General features: G+C 39.9%; 1 protein-coding gene across 1 annotated transcript in view; it reads right to left on the bottom strand.

Moving 5' to 3' along the window:
• Positions 1-7,554: 7,554 nt before the first annotated feature.
• The window catches only part of LOC115784292 (interferon-induced very large GTPase 1-like), a 30,536-nt gene continuing 19,619 nt past the window's right edge, over positions 7,555-18,471 (bottom strand). The window contains exons 5-6 of the mRNA XM_030735458.1: positions 12,801-12,824; positions 7,555-12,707 (exon numbers count right to left, since the gene is read on the bottom strand). Of these exons, the coding sequence (XP_030591318.1) occupies positions 7,938-12,707; positions 12,801-12,824 (4,794 nt within the window). The 3' untranslated portion in view covers positions 7,555-7,937. The remainder of the gene's footprint in view (positions 12,708-12,800; positions 12,825-18,471) is intronic.

Below are 18,471 nucleotides of genomic sequence, written 5' to 3'. Positions count from 1 at the left end.
ATTAAATCTGACAGATTACTGACTGTTACTATACACTGGGCTAATTTTTCATGACCATTTTTCTCATTTCTGTGATGCATTTATGATGTAATATTTATGATCCTGCTAGCTTTGAAGATGTGTGAGCATAAAGAGAGTAATGTTTTTTCAAGTGTCACCATATGTTTCACCATTTTGCCTGTGGATGGTAGTGTTATTACAGTGTAACTCAGACAAGAGTCAAACAAGTTGGTAATCAAATAAACAAGTCCCAACACTTTTTCAAAGGATGGTAGACCTCAGCTAGCTAACAGGGATCTCTGTGGTAAAACACACACCTCTATAAAAATAATCTTAATGTCAGTTTGAAATCCCCCAAATGACAGTGTCATATGGTTTAAGATGATAGAATGAACAGAGTAATGTCTCCATTTGAAACATGCATTTGATGGAATTTAAACCTGAAAGCTTTGCAGCACGAACTCACCTTTCGTTGTGTTTCCTCAGCTGCCTAACCCAAGATCTGAGGCCCTGCTCAGCTCTCAGCTCCAGCAACCCTCTTCCACAGGCCTTTAACAGCTATGATATAATGTGAAGGGTACAGCAGGCTGTAAAACTCTGCATGCACACACTACTGAATGACAAAAGTGAAAGAGAAAGAAAATTCATTTTACCCCAGACTTTTACATATATTATAGTTTGGTAATTTGAACTGCAGGGCCGGTCAGACCTGTCAGACTGCAAACAATTACCCCGTGGGACTTGATGGTTTTGTTCTCAACCGTTTCAAAGTGTGCATAGACAGAACAAAGACTGTCAGTGACAATGACATGAAGACAAGAAAACACATTTATCTAACAGGGAATCATCTGTTAAGGTTGTTGGGAGATCAATTTAATAAAAATAAAAAGTTCATATTCTTCTTCCTAGGGTTAGATTAGGGTTGAGCATATTTGGAAAGTCACCAGATCTCAATTCAACTATTAACTTTGGGATGTGGTGGAATGAAAGATTCATGAAAGTGCTATTCATACATTTTTAGCAACTGTGTGATGCTATCATGTTAATATGTACCAAAACTGGAGAAATGTCTCCATTTTGCTGAATCTTTGCTACACATAACTAAGGAAATCATGAAGGCAAAAAGTCATTGTTTCTTCGTGGCTCTCTGCCCAAGTGACAGATTGAAGGCTCCAAGCCACTCCTCTGTGAAAAAGATCACAAAAGGCATTCTTTGCATCACTTTAGTTGGCAGAGGTGCACACATAATGCACCTTTGCAAAATCATTAAACTACTTTTATGTTTGTGTTGAGTTTTGCTTCATTCACTTTAGTCTATAATTTCACTGCAATTACAGAGTGAAATGTTTACTTAAAAAAAAAAATGCTACAGTGTTATGATAAAAGTCTTTGCTGTTACAATTGTTTTAATGAGAGTGATCCAGAGACCCTTTTCTCCGTGTCTTACCAGCTGGTGGAGGCTTGTTGCTGGTCTGAGTCAAACCGTGCTCTGTTACTGCAGCATGTTTTTACCGGCAAAGTACAGCAGGCATGTTTGTTCAACAGCACAGATTGTTTCAAGTACTTAGTGGTGAAATCTGCTGTTAACATGAAAGCGCTTTTGCCTGAAAATTATGGTCAGCATTTCAGGAACTGGAAATATTTTGATTGTTAGTGCTCTGCAGCTTAAGCAAAGCCTCTGTGAATTGATTATTTTGGATCAGTTTAAGAGCTTTAAGAAACTTGAGTGCGTCTAAACTTATGTAACAAAGAAAGATTGCTGCAGTAGGTGGATGATGATGTTTAACAACACTGACATGATTATTGAGATTCTGGTCCCCAAGGTGGTGAGCATGTGGCTGATTTTCAGGTAAGGTGGACTGGGATGGAGCAACATTTTAAAGGATCGAGAGAAGAGCTGTTTTAGTCAGTGTGAATGCTTTTAGTGTCACTCTTGTAATGATCTGTCATTTCATATGATCTGCATGTTTGTGTTCACTTGCATGTTTAGAAAATCAGTTGTATTTGTTTCTTTATTTGTTATATTCTTATGCAACCAATATTTTTAAATTAGCACCAATAAAACAACCCATATATATATATATAAGAACAAAAAAATTATTTCTTGGATCCTAAGCTAAAACATTTAGTGCCAGACAAGAATACAGGCCAAAACTAAACAATGAAAATAGGCAGGAGTATTAAAAAAAAAAAGAAAAAAACATAAACACACACACACACACACACACACACACATACACCACGAGTCCAGTTTGCACTGTAGACTACATTACAGTGCAAACTGGAACTAAATAAAGTGCAAAAAAGTGCTGGAGACTACAACGAAATTAAAAATATTTTTTATACATTTTTCATACAGAAATGTCATAGTTGCATCCTTCAAAATTATAAATTAAAAAAGTCGGACAAAATCCTTTCAAACCACAGAAAATGTATTTTGAGTGTGTTCATGACTTCATTTATATGAGCTATAGCAAAAATGAAAATAAAATACAGTACCAGTCAAAAGTTTGGACCCACTGTTGTCACAGTTTGTGGCAAACATGAAAACAAGATGATTTATGAAGTTTATGCTGACAATGTGATGATGTATATTTAAATACTGGAAGTACTATGAACAGCTGATCAGATTGCTAAATAAGGCTCCTGTGTCTGGACTCTAATGTTTTTTATATGCAAAATTAATTATTACTCTCTTATTCTGCCAGCATTTAAAAATAGATATGCAAATGGGAACACTTGTACTCCTGTCAGTCATAAAGCGTTAAAACTAAAAATATGTATTGTTATTAATTGGGCAAATAATTCATCCATCCATCCATTCTCTTCCACTTATCCTGTTCAGGGTCGCAGGGGGGGCTGGAGCCTATCCCAGCTGACACTGGGCGAGAGGCAGGGTACACCCTGTACAGGTCGCCAGCCTGTCGCAGGGCCAACACAGAGAGACAGACAACCATTCACACTCACACCTATGGGCAATTTAGAGTGACCATTTAACCTAACCCCAGAAACTGCATGTCATTGGACTGTGGGAGGAAACCCACACAGATACAGGGAGAACATGCAAACTCCACACAGCGAGAGTCCCGGGCCAAGGTGGAATCAAACCCAGACCTTCTAGATATTATTCCAGCTGTGAGGCAGCAGTGCTAACTGCTGCACCACCGTGCTGCCTGGCGAAATAATTGAAACAACTAAATAATCCTTATTCACACGTAATTGCAACAGCTTGAATTCTTGCTGGCAATGACTTCTTAATGTACTTTTTCAACAGTCTCTTATTGAGTACAGTCAGTTTAGTTTTTAGCTACTCCCAGAGACTTGCTTTGGATGAAACTTTTCTGTGACCTGTCTTTCAATCCACTAAATCCTAAATCTGCTCAGTAGGATTTAAGTCTGGACTTTAATTTGACCAATTTCAGCACTCCAGATTCCTTTTTCATGGTCAAATAGTCTCATGCACAACTTTAAGCATTGGCTTGGGCCATTGTCTTCCTGTTCCAGTTCCAGTCAAAAAGGGATTCCATGATGCATCGAGATGTTGTATAAGATGTTGTTTAAAATGTAACAAATCTTACCTCCTTGATGCCTGTGTTGTCCATCTCTTCTTTTACAGGATCAGTAAGAAAAAGCTGAGATAAAAAGATTATGGTTTTAAGTATAAAATAATTAACATCTGAACTAGCACATACCAACACTATAGTATTGTTCAGTCTGTGCTACTGGCAAACTGATATACTTAATCACATTGATTAAAAGCTCATCTCCCTTCATATGAACTTGAGTGACATTCCATTCTTTCTCCATAGGGTTTAATATGTCAGCCCACCCTTTGCAGCTATAACAGCCTTGGCTCTTCTGGGAAGGCTTTCCACAAGTTTTAGGAGTGTTTATAGAGATTTTTGGCAATGCTTGGTGATGTGAGGCTTGGATGCAGCTGCTCTGCCATGGAAACCCATTCCATGAAGCTCTCTACAGACTGTTTTTGAGCTAATCTGAAGTCCACATTAAGTTTGGAAGTCTGTAGTAATTGACGTTGCAGAAAGTTGGCAAAAGTTGAATTTATGTGTAGTTCTTTTCCTTCCCAATCACTTCCACTTTGTTACAATACCATTAATAGTTGACTGTGGACTATTTAGTAGTGAGGAAATTTCACGACTGGACTTGTTGCACAGCTGGCATCCTATCACGGTACCACACTGGAATTCACTGAGCTCCTGAGAGCGACCCATTCTTTCACAAATGTTTGCAGAAGCAGTCTGCATGCCTACTGTGTAGGTGCTTGGTTTATACAGTTGTGGCCATTAAGTGAAAACTGTGAGTGAATACTTTTGAGAGTATAATTTATAAGTAAATACACAAATATCAAACTCATTTTATATAGACCTTGCCCAAAGTACTGTTTGTTATGTTTATGTTTGTTTGTTAAAAATATTACAGCAAAACTACCAGTTTGATTCATACTAAATCTGCACGAAGATTTTTGCCATGATTGGGTGAAGGTCAGACATTAGAGGGCAAGTTTTTCTTTAAATCTTGTGAACATGTTAACGCAAGAACAATGTGAGGCAGAATGTTCAAATTCACACCATAGATGCAGCCACTTAAAATTTTGGATGAATTTGAACCTCGGCGACCCTGACCTCAAGGTTAAAGGTCAAAGGAAAATTATGGGCACGGAAAATAGGACTGCCTCAAGACAGCATGGTGGCGCAGCGTTTAGCACTATTGCTTCACAGCAAGCAGGTCCTAGGCTTGAATGCACCTTGGCCAGGGCCTTTCTGTTTAGAGTTTACATGTTCTCCCCATGCCTGCGTAGGTTTACTTCGGTTCTATGGAATTATATTCGTGTCAAAAGCCACGCGTAAGAAAAAACATAATCTGAGCAAATAATTTAATTTCGCAAGCGCAGGTATTCATTCCTCATGTGTAAATTCAACAGCAGAACTCAGCAGCCAGCAAACATTATTTTCCAAATTGTAAACTAATAAGGTTTAAAACAGCCAACCATGTTAGGCTCCGCCCAAACAGTCAAGCCAGTTGCATTCAGTGAGCAGGATTCAGTGCAGTGAGTTTCCCATGAGAGTATGAAACTGCAGCAGCACGTGTACAGCAGACACTTGCATGCACAATGGCTTCTTTGTGTGTGTGACTGTTGAGTTCTACATGCACGGGTTGTTGAATTTACGTGTAAGGAATGAATACCTGCACTTGTTAATTAAATTATTTGCTCAAATGATGTTTATTCTCACGCGTGACTTGGTATAAATATAATTCCATACAGTTTCCTCCCAGAGTACAAAGACATGCAGTTAGTGTGGTTAGTTTAACTGGTGATTCTAAATTGCCCATAGATGTGAATGTGAGTGAATGTGAGTGTGAATGGCTGTCTGTCTCTCTTTGTTAGCCCTGCTAGAGGGTGGTGGCCTGTACAGGGTGCACCCTGCCATTCACCCTATGGACACTGGGATAGGCTCCACAGATCATCTCAAATGATGAAGCATACCAATTCAACTAGATTTTTTTTTTAAACACAGGTTTTTGCATAATATACTGGTAAAAATGCATGTGTATATTACACCATTGTAGATATTTCTGATCTAGATTAATCAACAATATATCAAAGACCCTTTCCATTGTATAGATCTTCCAACTACTTACCATCAACCAGTATGGTATGGTAATCTTAATTTTGTGCATGTCATACTATGTGAGCAAATAAGCTACATCTCCTTTAATCTATTATTTGCTAAACTAAAAAAATGCATTGTTTATTTGCTCTGAAGTCTTCTTCTAATTTAATTCTAACCACATGTTTCTCAGCAACTTGAGCTGAAGAATGTGGATCTGAGAGCTGGAGATAAAGTGAAGATAAAGGGGCTAATTCTGCATGATGCAGAGAGGTAAGCTAACAAAACACATAACATTTATTTTACAGTATAATAACAATATACATTCAAATTATGATACCTGCGCTTTTACTCCTGCAGTAGGAAAAACAAATCTAGTACAAGTATTTTAAAGCTGTACATTCTTCTAAGCTCTGTAATTTATATTAAAACTATATTTGTATAATCACTGATCAACTCAGATTCCAGATCAATATCAGCTGCGATGAAGATGACCTGGCACTGCCCTTTAATCCTTGTTTCCATGTCAACACTGATGGTGTTGTTCTTGTGTGCAACTTAAAAAGTGGTGGTTGTTGGGGCGATGGGAAATGGGAAATTCACAATCCCCTACAGAGGGGTGCCGATGTTGAGGTGAGAGACTGTGATTAACAGGGATAATGAGTGCTTTGTGAAAATGTTTATGTAAAAAACCTTGACTAAAAAAAAACAGAAAAAAAACCCCTGCAGATATTAAGCCTGGCATAAGGTTTTGGTTGTATTTAATTTTCTATTGAAAAATTAAAATATTTTTACTTATAAGCATTTCTTTTATTGGGTTGAAACTGGCTGGAGACAGATTTGAGGCAGACAGATTTTGAAACAGGACTTCCTGATGAGCAGGAAGTCCTGTTTCAAAGTTTTTTTCAAACTTAAAAAAAAAGTTTCAAAATATCCAGTTTTCTAAAGTGTTTAAATCAGAATATTCTCATTTTGTTGTCTTTGAAAAGTTTAATTCCAAAGTCCAATTAAAATACCAAATCAAAATGTGTTTACTGAGTGTTTCTGTAATCTAGCACAAGAATTCCACAGGATTACCCTCTGTGACCCTAAACATGTATTTGCAGACAGAAGTGAATTGGAAAAAAAAAAAAACAGAAGAGCAGTGATTTGAATAAACATTTCTGTTTATAAACTTTAGCCCCACCGCAGCCTTGAATTAGACAAGCAGTTAAAAAGATGGATGGATCACTGGCTGTGGGGTCAGTCTGATAGATGCTTTCTTTGAGTGCACAATATTAATTTTATTATTGGATGTGTTGTCACCCACTTTAAGCTTTGTATTTCATCTTAATTTTTTCATTTTCTACCACTAATGGTGTAATGAAACAAAATTATCCTTGAAAACTAAGCATTAGATTTGTTACCTCCAATAAACAATCTGAAATTCAGTGTTATGTTAAATGACAAGAGAAAATATTTTCTATAGTGTAGTGGTTTATATGTTTCCATAACAAGCACAAGGTCATTGGTTCAGCTCCAGCTGGAGGAACAAATTCTTTTAGGTTTTGTGTCTGGTTAAAACTGCCAAAATCATACATGTGGAGCTAGCTGCTATGGTGACTTCTTATGATAACGGAGCCACAGAAAGTAGCTTTTAAAACATGAGAAATAAAGACATAAAATATCCCTCATGCATGTTCTTCTTTATGTTTTGTTAATATGCAGATAATAAAACATACAAGTATACAGACAACATTTGATTTGCTGAAACACAAGAATCAGATAATATTTGTTTGATTGAAAAGTAGTTAAACAGGTTAAACTAATGACTTCTACACCTTATCCAGAATATGCTATTTTTGACGACATATACCCCCCCGACCCCCACCCCCGTCAACTCACAAAACAGCTCTTTCTATATGAGCTCAGTTTCATATATTTCACATTATAAATTAATAAAATATATCATCATCCTTACATGCAACAATTTAATCATTTCTAACACTGAAAAGCATCCTTCTTGTCTTTTCCTTAAATGCAAAACATTGTTTCCTAATCATAAACTTTGTTGATGATACCATAATATTAACATTAACATGTTTGCTTTTATTTCTCACTGCATTCTCAAAATGATTATTGTTCCCATGAGCTCTCCTGTGTGAGTGTTCATTAAAGCAGCTTTCTGTTTACCAGTGTATTCACCTATTGATTCTCCACATTCAAATGTTTAAATGAGTAATAAATGTGACTGTTATTTGATTTGCGAATGATTACATGAAAACAGCTGTTGTCATTTTCAGCAGAGTTGAAACTATGTTGGCTCACTCACAGTTTGTACATTTCATCTAGACTTTGAATAGCCTCGTCCTGATCTGCTTTCCAACCTTCAAGAATCTCACGATCCATTGTGAATTTTAACTTATAGTAGTTTTCCAGGTCCTTTTGAAATCGATAAACAAACCATGTCCAATACTTTGACCTATACTTATCAGGTGTAATACTCCAGTCAGCAAACCTTGGCCCAGCTTTTCTGTACTCTTTATAAAAAAAGAGCTCTGTTGAAACTCCATCTGGGTAAAATAGGCCGTCACTTGCAACTTTTGTTGTGCAGAACTCAACACACATTTCCTCAGTGTATTTGTAGTGCCAACCATTGACTGCTTGAGAACGATGAAAGGGACAGCTGTGATCTATCTTGTGCTTATTCACGTGATCTTTGATAGTGTTGGTACAAACAGCTGCACAGAACGGACACTTTTCCCAGCAGCAGTCACACAGCTGATCGATGAGGATTTGATCAGGTCTCAGTCTGAATTCATTCATCTTATCCAGAGAAAGCTGCTTCATCTCCTTTGTAATGGATTCAAGGCCTTTCTCAATCTCTTCTTTAAGAAAGTCAAAATTGTTTATGTCCTTGAAGTTTTGACAGGAGATGGCATCAAGAGTCAGTTTATTATTGAGGAAACTGGAAAACCTCCCTGCCCACATGTCTATGTCTCCACTCTGGCTTTTGACTTCTTCGACTGCATTAAATAAAGCTTGATGGACAACCTCCTTAATTTTGGCCACATTTTTCCAAAGTATATTCATTGCTTTAACTTTGTGTTCTCCAGACATGAAAGCATTCACATTCTCTTTTATAAAAGCCTCTACTTGCTTCCTTGGATTTTGGATGTAGGTGATGAAAGCATCAAAGTCCTCTTTCTCGGCAAGCGACTTCAACAAGTGTTTCTCTAAATTCAGTCTGTTCTCATTGAACACAGGGTAACTGCACTTCATCTCTCCAGCAAGATCAATGGCAGTCTGGTTACAGACAGCCTCAACAGTGGAAACCTTCAGTTTTCCACAGATCATTTCTCCAAACACAACAGCAGACGAGCTTCCTTTGCAGAAGCTTCTGAAAATGTTGAAATATTGTGTTCTCTTGGTTTCCAAGTAAGTGCGTGCATCGTTTTTCACTGCAAACGTTTTATGAGACTGTGAAAGCCAACTGCTTGCCCACTCAAACACATATAGTAACAGATTAACTGTGAACTCCTTCTTGAAAGCATATTTCTTGTATTTTTCAAACTCTGTCACTGTCACCTGAACTTTTTGGGCCACTTCTTGTAAGTAAGCTGAACTGTAGCCTCTTGTTGCTACAGGTTTCTTCCTAATTTCATCAAGAGACTGTTTCTCAACATCATTTATTAGTGATCTGATCAGTTCCTGGTCCTCATACTCCAAAGGTCCCCTAAATTGATTTACTACTTTTTTGCCAGCATCTACAATCAATGTAACCACTTGGTTGACTATGTTCTGCCCTGCTGTGTTTTGCTGCTTGCGGAGGACTACATAGTTAGAGTAATCACCATCCTGACATATCATTTTGTACCTTCCATTGTTTTTGGATTCAATAATAAGACCCCATTCAAAACCAAGGTCATGAAGAATATTTGCCTGATCATCATCCAGATTGATATCTTTGATGGGTTGTGTATCTGCAGTTAAGTCTTTAACCCAGTGACTCCAAACACTGTTGAACTGTGTTTTAAGTTCATCTTCATCTTTTGCTTTGTCTTTTAATTGATGAGCGAGTTCTTTGCTCTTTTGCAGCAGCTTGTTCTCAAACTCTGGCTTCTTCTCATCCAGCTTTTTACAAGTTTTCTTCTGCTGGATAACTTCATCCAGTTTTCTTTCCACTCCTCTCACCAGTTCCTCTTGAAACTCCTTTATTTTGTTTTCAAATCGGCCTTTCCATTGAACTAACATTTCTTTGTCATCCTCAAAGTACTTTGTCATATTTTTTTGTACTTCCTTATATTTTTTGCTTATTCTTTTGAAAAGATCACTATGCCCAACCCTGTCAAGGTTTCCATTTTCAATTCTGGTATGAAGATGATTTTCAATGGTCAGCATGTTGCTCCTCAGGGCCCAGGTCCAGTTCCCATATTGAACCTCAAGTCTTCTGTAAACTGCAATTTCCAGTGTGTTTTTAAAGCTGAAAACAAATTGTTCGTTCATCAGGGCATTCCACAGGTTGTGAATTTTGATTTTGAAATGTGAGAGTTTGATCCCAGCAGACTGTTTAGCCTTAGACAGGATGATGTTCTTCAGCTCTTGGATGCTCTTACTGTAGCCTGGATTTGGAGGAGCCATTGGTGGACTTCCCTCCCATAACTGGGCAAAGTATTTCACATCTTTCTGTACGTCAAAGGCAATGACATCACTGAAGCACTCAGCATCACATGACTCTTCTTTGGCAGCTAGCTGAGCCATCTGGTCCAGCTTTTCTTGCAGGCGTCTTTTCCCGTCCATGTTTTGCTCAGTTGCTGCAATATCTGTAACATTCTGGTGAACAAACACACAACTCGGAGAAAGTTTAACTTTCTTCATCCTCATGAAAGCCTGAACAACAATCTGCAGGACATCTTGCATATCAGCTGGATTCTCACCAAAGATGTTAATCAGTGTCAAGTTTCCCAGGCCAACAACAAATGTTGCCAGTTCGTTGTCGTGATGAAGAGTAGCATTTCCTGCCAGCTCAAGAGCACGTAGTCCTTCAGTGTCCACCACTAGAACATATTCAAACTGGAAGACTTTTCTGAGTTCTTCTGACACTTTGACCAGCTGCATGAACGCACCTTTGGTGCACCTGCCAGCACTCACTGCAAACTGCAATCCAAACATGGCATTCAGCATTGTTGATTTTCCGCTGCTTTGTAGGCCCAAAACAGACAACACAAAAACTCTCTGGTCACCTAGTTTCTTGATAACTTCATCTAAAATACCAGAGATCCATGTTAAAGGAACCTGACCTGCATCACCGTCCATCAGCTCCACTGGGTGTCCTGATATCATCAGATCTGCAGCCAATTCAGGGTATTTAGCCCAGTCAGTAAATCTGCTCTTTGGTTTTACTGCTTTATGGGCTTCATAGATCTGTCCCATTTCTCTGAAGATGTGCTCCAAGCCAAAGGTTGCTGACTGCAGTTTTTTGGATATTTCCTCAAGCTCAGTTTGTTTGCTTGTTAACAGAGCAGATTTGTCATGTTTCTTCTTCAGAGTCAAGACCTCAGTCCACTTTTTATCATAGCTTTGGAGAATTGAAGAGAGATCATCTGTAGATAGGGCATCTATTAAGATCTGAGTCCATTTCAGGAAGTACTCTTTCTCTTTTGGTGGCAAAGACAAGAGCCTTTTAGTGAATGACTTCATCAGCTCACTATTTGAATCTTTGCATTGATCTTGTCGTATTTTCATCAGTTGTTGTTCTTTCTGACTTTTGTCCTTCTCAATGTTTCCTTTAAGGTGATACAGTTCTTTATTTATTTTGCACCACTCAAGCCACAGATCACCTTGGCAAGGGAGAAATTTATCTTTGATCTTTGAAACTCCCATCCATTGAAGCATATTAACTGTTTGCACTGCAGCAGATTTCCCTCTTAGGCAAACTGCATCATCTTCATCCACTCTGATTCCAGAGACCTTGGCCATGGATTCAAGCTGGAAGGATGCATGAGGTCCAGATAAAACCTTTCTAATGATTCCTTTAAGTTCTTCAGAAACATCTGACTGGTTTCTGTCTTTCAGACCCATTTTGTATTTTCCATCTTTCACCTGAACTACACCACGATCACTATCAGCAGTGAGAATAATGAGAGGCTTTGGTGACTTGTAAAGAGCTTGGATGACTGTAGTATTTTTCTGGCCTTTTTCCAGAGTTGGCACAAGAACAATATTGATTGAAGATTTTTCAGTCAGTATCTCACGCTGTTTTTCAATCAACAGAGCATCACCATGAAGATTACAGAAGGCAATGCAGTCAGTGAAGGAGTCATTGGGTTCTCCAGCTGGGCAGTACCAGGCAATCTCTGCCACACCATCCATCAGATGGCGAGATTTGGTGCTACCTTTGCAGTTCCTGTGGAAGAAGGTGCTGTGACGGTCGTTGATCAAACTGTTCATGAGCTGAGATTTAGACACTGACAGTGAACCCAGGCGGAAGAATGACACCATGGATGTCTCAGCTTTGCAGATTGGCATACTCTTCATGGTGACAACATTTGAATTATCCTTGATTTGAGTTTTCTTCCATGTTTTTGTTATCTGCCTGAATGTCCACAGAGGACATTCAATATCCATTGTGACTAGGTCAGGAACAAGCAAAGGTAAGGCGTACTGACACTGTGACAGCTTTGTAACCATGTTCTGCTTCAGGAAACTGTCTGAGCAGTGAAATACTGCCATCTGAACATCCATTGGATGCACATGAGACTCTTTTGATTTATCAGAGTCTGCACTGTCCCTAAATAGATCATCAAAGTCATCACTGTCAGACACTGGAACAGACTGTGAACAGCTCACATCAGGATTGTCTTGTCTCACAGGAATATCTCTGGCTCTGTAGTCTAACATCATCAACCTCTGAAGAAAAGTATAAGCTAGATCTTTCTCTGATGTGTCATGGCTTTGTTTCACAGGAGGACCTATTTTAAGAAAGTCTGCAGTTGACATCTTCTGTTGATAATTGTCATGAAGATGAAGTCTTCTGAGTAGTTTTTCAGCTTCTCTTTGAAATTGCTGACTGTTGCTGTCCTCAGAAATATTCAAAGTCTGTTGTAAAAAAAACAAAAAAAAATTTAATAATTGTAAATCATTGTGACATTGTATTCTTTAGACTATGTGAAATAAGCTTAAGTTTCTGACCTTTTCATTGCTTCCAATCACATCCTCACTGAAGGTACCTGTGCAACGAAATTGATTTGATTATGAGATGGGAAGCCATAGATTAATTCACCACAGAAGTATTACAAAGTGCAAATATACCTACTCATTTAAGATTTTGTTTCATTTTTTCTTCTTAATGTAATAGACCATTAGTTGTGCCTTAGTTCTTCTGAGCAGACTGCATGAATCATGCTCCATGACAGAACTGCTAAACAGAAACTCTGAGAGAGACTAGGAAATAAACTTACTGGACCAGGAAACACAAGGAAATAAGATTTGATCAGTGTAACCAACTCTGGTCTATTTAAAGAAGATGACTGGATGGTATTCATAGTTGATAGTCAGATTGTGATGTTGTGTGATTGGTTTGTATACCATCCCCATCTGTTTTGCACTGAATAAAACTCAAGCAGATCCCAAGGTACAATGGTGAGAAATAAGCATTTGAGTGACTGCTAGCAGTCAAGTCAAGTCACTGCTCAGGTTAAAGAAAGAATAAAACTGCTACAGCCTGCTTATGTGTTATTCTAGGTCTTGCTAATATTTAATGTTTTGTGGGCTACATACGACAGGCCTTCAAGGCATCCATTACTGTCTTAGCTAATCATAGGCCAATCTCCAACCATGCTTTCAACTCAAAAAGTTCTGAAAGAGTAGATGTAAAACAGCTAACTGATTATCTGCAGAGGAATGGTTTACTTGAAGAATTTTACTCAGATTTCAGAATTCATCACAGTGCAGAAACATCATTAGTGAAGGTGATGTTGAGGTGGTTTACAAAACAGAACCAGCTTTACCTCAGATCAGATTTGTACACTGTTGGACCTCTGCCTTACCACAACATGTGTCAAGTACAACAACAGTTTCTACAGACAAAAGCATGGATGTGCCATGGGCTCCCCAGTGTCACCCATTGTAGCCAACTTTTCCTTGGAGGAAGTGGAAATTAAAGCTCTTGGTTCTTTCAAAGGGATGGCACCTAGCCACTGGTCCAGATATGTGGAGGACACCTGGGTCAAAATCAAAACAAAGTAGAAGCCTTCACTCGCCACATCAGCTCAGTGGATAAATACATAAGGTTTAGCAGGGAGGATACCAGGAATAATAGGTTACCGTTCCTGGACTGTGCGGTGCTTATTGAGGAAGATGGAAACCTCAACATTGAAGTTTACCAGAAGCCCACACACACAGACCAGTACCTACTCTCTGACCCCTACCACCCACTGGAGCACAAACTTGGGGTGATCAGGACCCTGCAACACCAGGCAGAAAACATTAACCCTAAGGCAAAAGGGAAACAAAAGGAACACACGCATGTAAAGAAAGCCCCAAGATGCACAGGAAAGAAGGTCAAACACAAACTAGTGAGAATAAGAATGACAAGAGGAACAACATTGTCATCCATGTGGCAGGCTTGTCAGAGAAACTCAAAAGAATTTTCTCCAAGCATGACATCCAGTATACTTCAAACCAAGTCACACCCTAAGGCAAAAACTGGTCCATCCCAAGGACAAAACACCGAAACACAAGATAAGCGTGTATGCTGTCCAGTGCAGTGAAGAGTGACATCAATTCGCGGACCACAAGGGGGCATGGCCGGAAGCGGCCTGGGTCTCTCCACCTTCTGGTTTGAAAACTGAAGAAGCTATATGGATGAGAGGTGAAACGTCTTCAAGAAACTTAAGAAGTTCAGTCATATTTTTTCTAGCTCCAGAGACAAGTATTTTTTTTGTGTGTTTATCACAGCTCTTTGTACCCAAATGAGGATTGTTCCATGACAAATAAATTTGTGCCTTCCACCTGACTGTCTCAGATCAGCTTACTATTTGTATACTCTATTATACTTAATAATTTCATATTTTGAATATTTTACAAGTTGCAGGCTATAGTACAGGAGACAGACACATGATTTTTTTATGCTGAAAATCACAGTAAAGATATTTAAAGACAGTAAATGCTTCTTGTGGCAATCAAGTGGAGAAGAAAGTTTCTCAAAATTCTTGCACTGTGACTACCAAGAGCCTGGATCACAGAGGGTCTCAGGATCAATGGATACTTTGTCACAATTTTTGTTTTAAAGTAAAAAGCTTATAACTATTTTCTTTGGGTACTTTTAATAAAAGTTAGAGGGAACACCCAGTTGCTGAGACAAATGTGTTCAGTGTATCTACTTGCCCATACTCAGAATTAAAGAATGCAATATTTTGACCCACCTGTACTTTGAGGGTCTATAGCGCTGAAAAATGTCATAGTATGAAAGTAACATTTTTAAATGAGAACTGCTCTTTAAGCTGCCAGCTCCATAATGGGAAGTCAATGTGTCATCAGTTTGAGGCCATGTGAGAATGGCACAGGCACACAGATGCATAAGTTTGAAACATTTTGTAACTTTGCCTTTGTAAACCAGTATATAACATTTTTATATAGAGTCCCCCATTTTCAAAGGCTACCAGTAAATCTACCTAAGGTTCTTATGGAAGATCATGAGAGATATCTAGACCAAAAGCATTTGCTGAAAGTTCACAGTATGCTGGAGTTTTGGGGGGGGGCTGTCTGATACACACTAGGGTTTAATCCCGGGATTCCCGGGAAATGCGATCAGAACCATTTCCCGTTTCCCGGGAAACATTAAGATGGGAATACGGGAAAAAGTTGCGCGAAAGAAAAGAAAAGAAAAGAAAAGAAAAGAAAAGAAAAGAAAAGAAAAGAAAGCTTCAGAATGTAAAATTTAAGGAAATATTGAGAGAAGGGTTCGTTTAATGCGAAAAGCATTACTCTTCATTTCAGGCACGTTCAGCCTCGGTTTAAGGCTGGCTTTAGCCTTTATCTCAAGCGTTATAATAGAGGTATTACACAGTTGTACTTTTTTCCTCTTTAATTTGTTGAAATCGTAGGCAATGTGTTTAGCCTAAGATATTTTGTATTATATAATTTTATATTATTATATATTGTTATATTGCATTATATAGCCTATAAAATATGCCTGCCCTGAACAATAAAGAAATATCTGTTTAACTTTGTGTTTCTTTTCCTCGTTTGCAGCCACTTACTAACAATCATGAATTAGGATGCGGGCCTAATGTGTGATGGAAGTATCATGAAATAGATTACTTTAACATATTTCGCTTTTAAAATGGAGTTGAGTAAAATGTATATTTTTTTAGGCTATAAGGATTGGCCAGTTTTTCAAAAGACGATTCACAACGAACCTACTTTAACCTTTAGACACAGCGTTATAAATTTGCTGTTGCCAGAATGGCAATGACCAAGTCGTAGTGCATTAATCAAGGCCCTGTGTTATGTCATATTATAGTGTAGTACGGTAGTTAACTTTTCAATGACTATTACAGTGTTCCACTGGTGGAACGGTGTGCATTGTGGAGATATAGTGCAACAGATGTCGCCACGACAGCGTGGCTGAGCCTTTATCAATGCTGTGTGGAGATGAACCGTATTGTTTTGCACCAGCAATTGTAAAATAGCTTGGTATAATTCCATGTACAATGCAGGAATATTCGAATTATATGTATTAAGGGAGTGTTGAGGAACGATACAACACCGCATAGCTCGAGCACTCGAATGCCGAGATGTAGGTTTTATTGCATTAATCAAGCCAATGTTTCCTCCTACTGGGCATAACAGGACATAGCTGGAAAGCTACCTCTACAATATCAAAATAGGTTAAGCCCGACACAGGCTACAGAAAGCCTAATTAAAATTTAAAAAAAAACAAAAAAAAAAACGTTTTCCCGGGATTCCCGGGAAATGGCTCGTGTTTTCCCGGGATTTGATTCATGTCATTTTCGGGAAAAGTATTAAACCCTAATACACACCTTAATGATCAGCCATATGATCTGAGAGGTCAAGCATAAGAGAAGAGAGCTAACGTCTCTGGTTAGTTGTTGAGAGTACTTATGGGTCAAACCCACATGACCTCATCTTAGAAGAACTTGACCAACAGTTTATTTTAGTGGCTATTCAAGATACTGTAGTGATTCAAACTTAGATTTCTATTATCTCCTTTTAAAACCAGCTGACAGCACCATCAGTTGCAATTTGGAAATCCAGTAGAGTGCACCAGCTTTCTTCTGTCATGTTTATGAGAGGTACAAACCTATTAATATCAACAGCACACAAACCATAGACAGTTGGCTGTAGCTACTGTGATGTCACCCACTGGTTTCAGAAGTATATCTCGGTTGCAGTAAAACCTGTAAGTAATAAGAAGTGCCGGGTCTGACTGCGAGACCACATGCTCACTAGATACTGATTTGTGATTGACAAGTTGTTAGCCAATGAAAGTATTTACAGAGGTCATGATGGAAAGCTCCTCCGTGAATCGCCACCTTATCGTGGTGGAGGGGTTTGTGTGCCCCAGTGATCCCAGGAGCTATGTTGTCCGGGGGCTTGTCCCCCTGGTAGGGTCTCCCATGGCAAACTGGTCCTGGGTGAGGGTCCAGACAAAGAGCGGTTCAGAAGACCCCTATGTTTGCAACAACGAGGGAACAGTTTACCCTGCCCGGGATAGGGTTACCGGGGCCCCACCATGGAGCCATGCCTGGGGCGGGAGCTCGAGGGAGAGCGTCTGGTGGCCGGGCATTAGCCCGTGGTGCTCGGCCGGGCGCAGCCCGAAGAGGTTACATGGGCCCGCCCTCCTGTAGGCCCACCACCCGCAGTAGGTGTTGTAGGGGTCGGGTGCAGTGTGTGTCGGGCGGTGGCCGAGGGCGGAGGCCCTGGCGGACCGATCCCCGGCTATCGAAACTGGCTATTGGGACATGGAATGTCACCTCTCTGGTGGGGAAGGAGCCTGAGCTAGTGCGTGAGGTTGAGAGATACCAGCTAGATATAGTTGGGCTCACCTCAACGCATGGCCTGGGCTCTGGAACCAGTCTCCTGGAGAAGGGCTGGACTCTGTTCCAGTCTGGAGTTGCCCTCGGTGAGAGGCGGCGAGCTGGGGTGGGTATTCTTGTATCCCCCTGGCTTGCTGCCTGTACGTCGGAGTTTACACCGGTGGACAAGAGGGTAGTTTCCCTGTGCCTTCGAGCTGGGGAACGGGTCCTGACTGTTGTTTGCGCTTATGCGCCGAATGACAGTTCAGAGTACCCACCCTTTTTGGAGTCGCTGGGTGGGGTGCTGGAGGGTGCTCCATCTGGGGACTCCATAGTCTTGCTGGGAGACTTCAACGCTCACGTGGGCAATGACAGTGAGACCTGGAGGGGCGTGATGGGAGGAACGGCCTGCCCGATCTGAACCCGAATGGTGTTTTGTTATTGGACTTCTGTGCAAACCACAGTTTGTCCATAACGAACACCATGTTCGAACATAAGGATCTCCATAAGTGCACATGGCACCAGGACACCCTAGGTCGCAGGTCGATGATCAATTTTGTAATCGTATCATCAGATCTGCGGCCGTATGTTCTGGACACTCGGGTGAAGAGAGGAGCTGAGCTGTCAACTGATCACCACCTGGTGGTGAGTTGGATCAGGTGGCGGGGGAAGATGCTGGACAGACCTGGCACACCTAAACGTATTGTGAGGGTGTGCTGGGAACGCCTGGCAGAAGCCCAAGTCCGGGAGATCTTCAACTCCCACCTCCGGCAGAACTTCGACAGCATTCCGAGGGAGGCTGAGGACATTGAGTCCGAATG

This window comes from Archocentrus centrarchus, chromosome 8 (genome assembly GCF_007364275.1).
Source record: "Archocentrus centrarchus isolate MPI-CPG fArcCen1 chromosome 8, fArcCen1, whole genome shotgun sequence".
NCBI classification, from domain to species: Eukaryota; Metazoa; Chordata; class Actinopteri; order Cichliformes; family Cichlidae; genus Archocentrus; species Archocentrus centrarchus.
The sequence above is the reverse complement of the archived record's forward strand: the minus strand, read 5'-3'. Positions and strand labels throughout refer to the sequence as shown.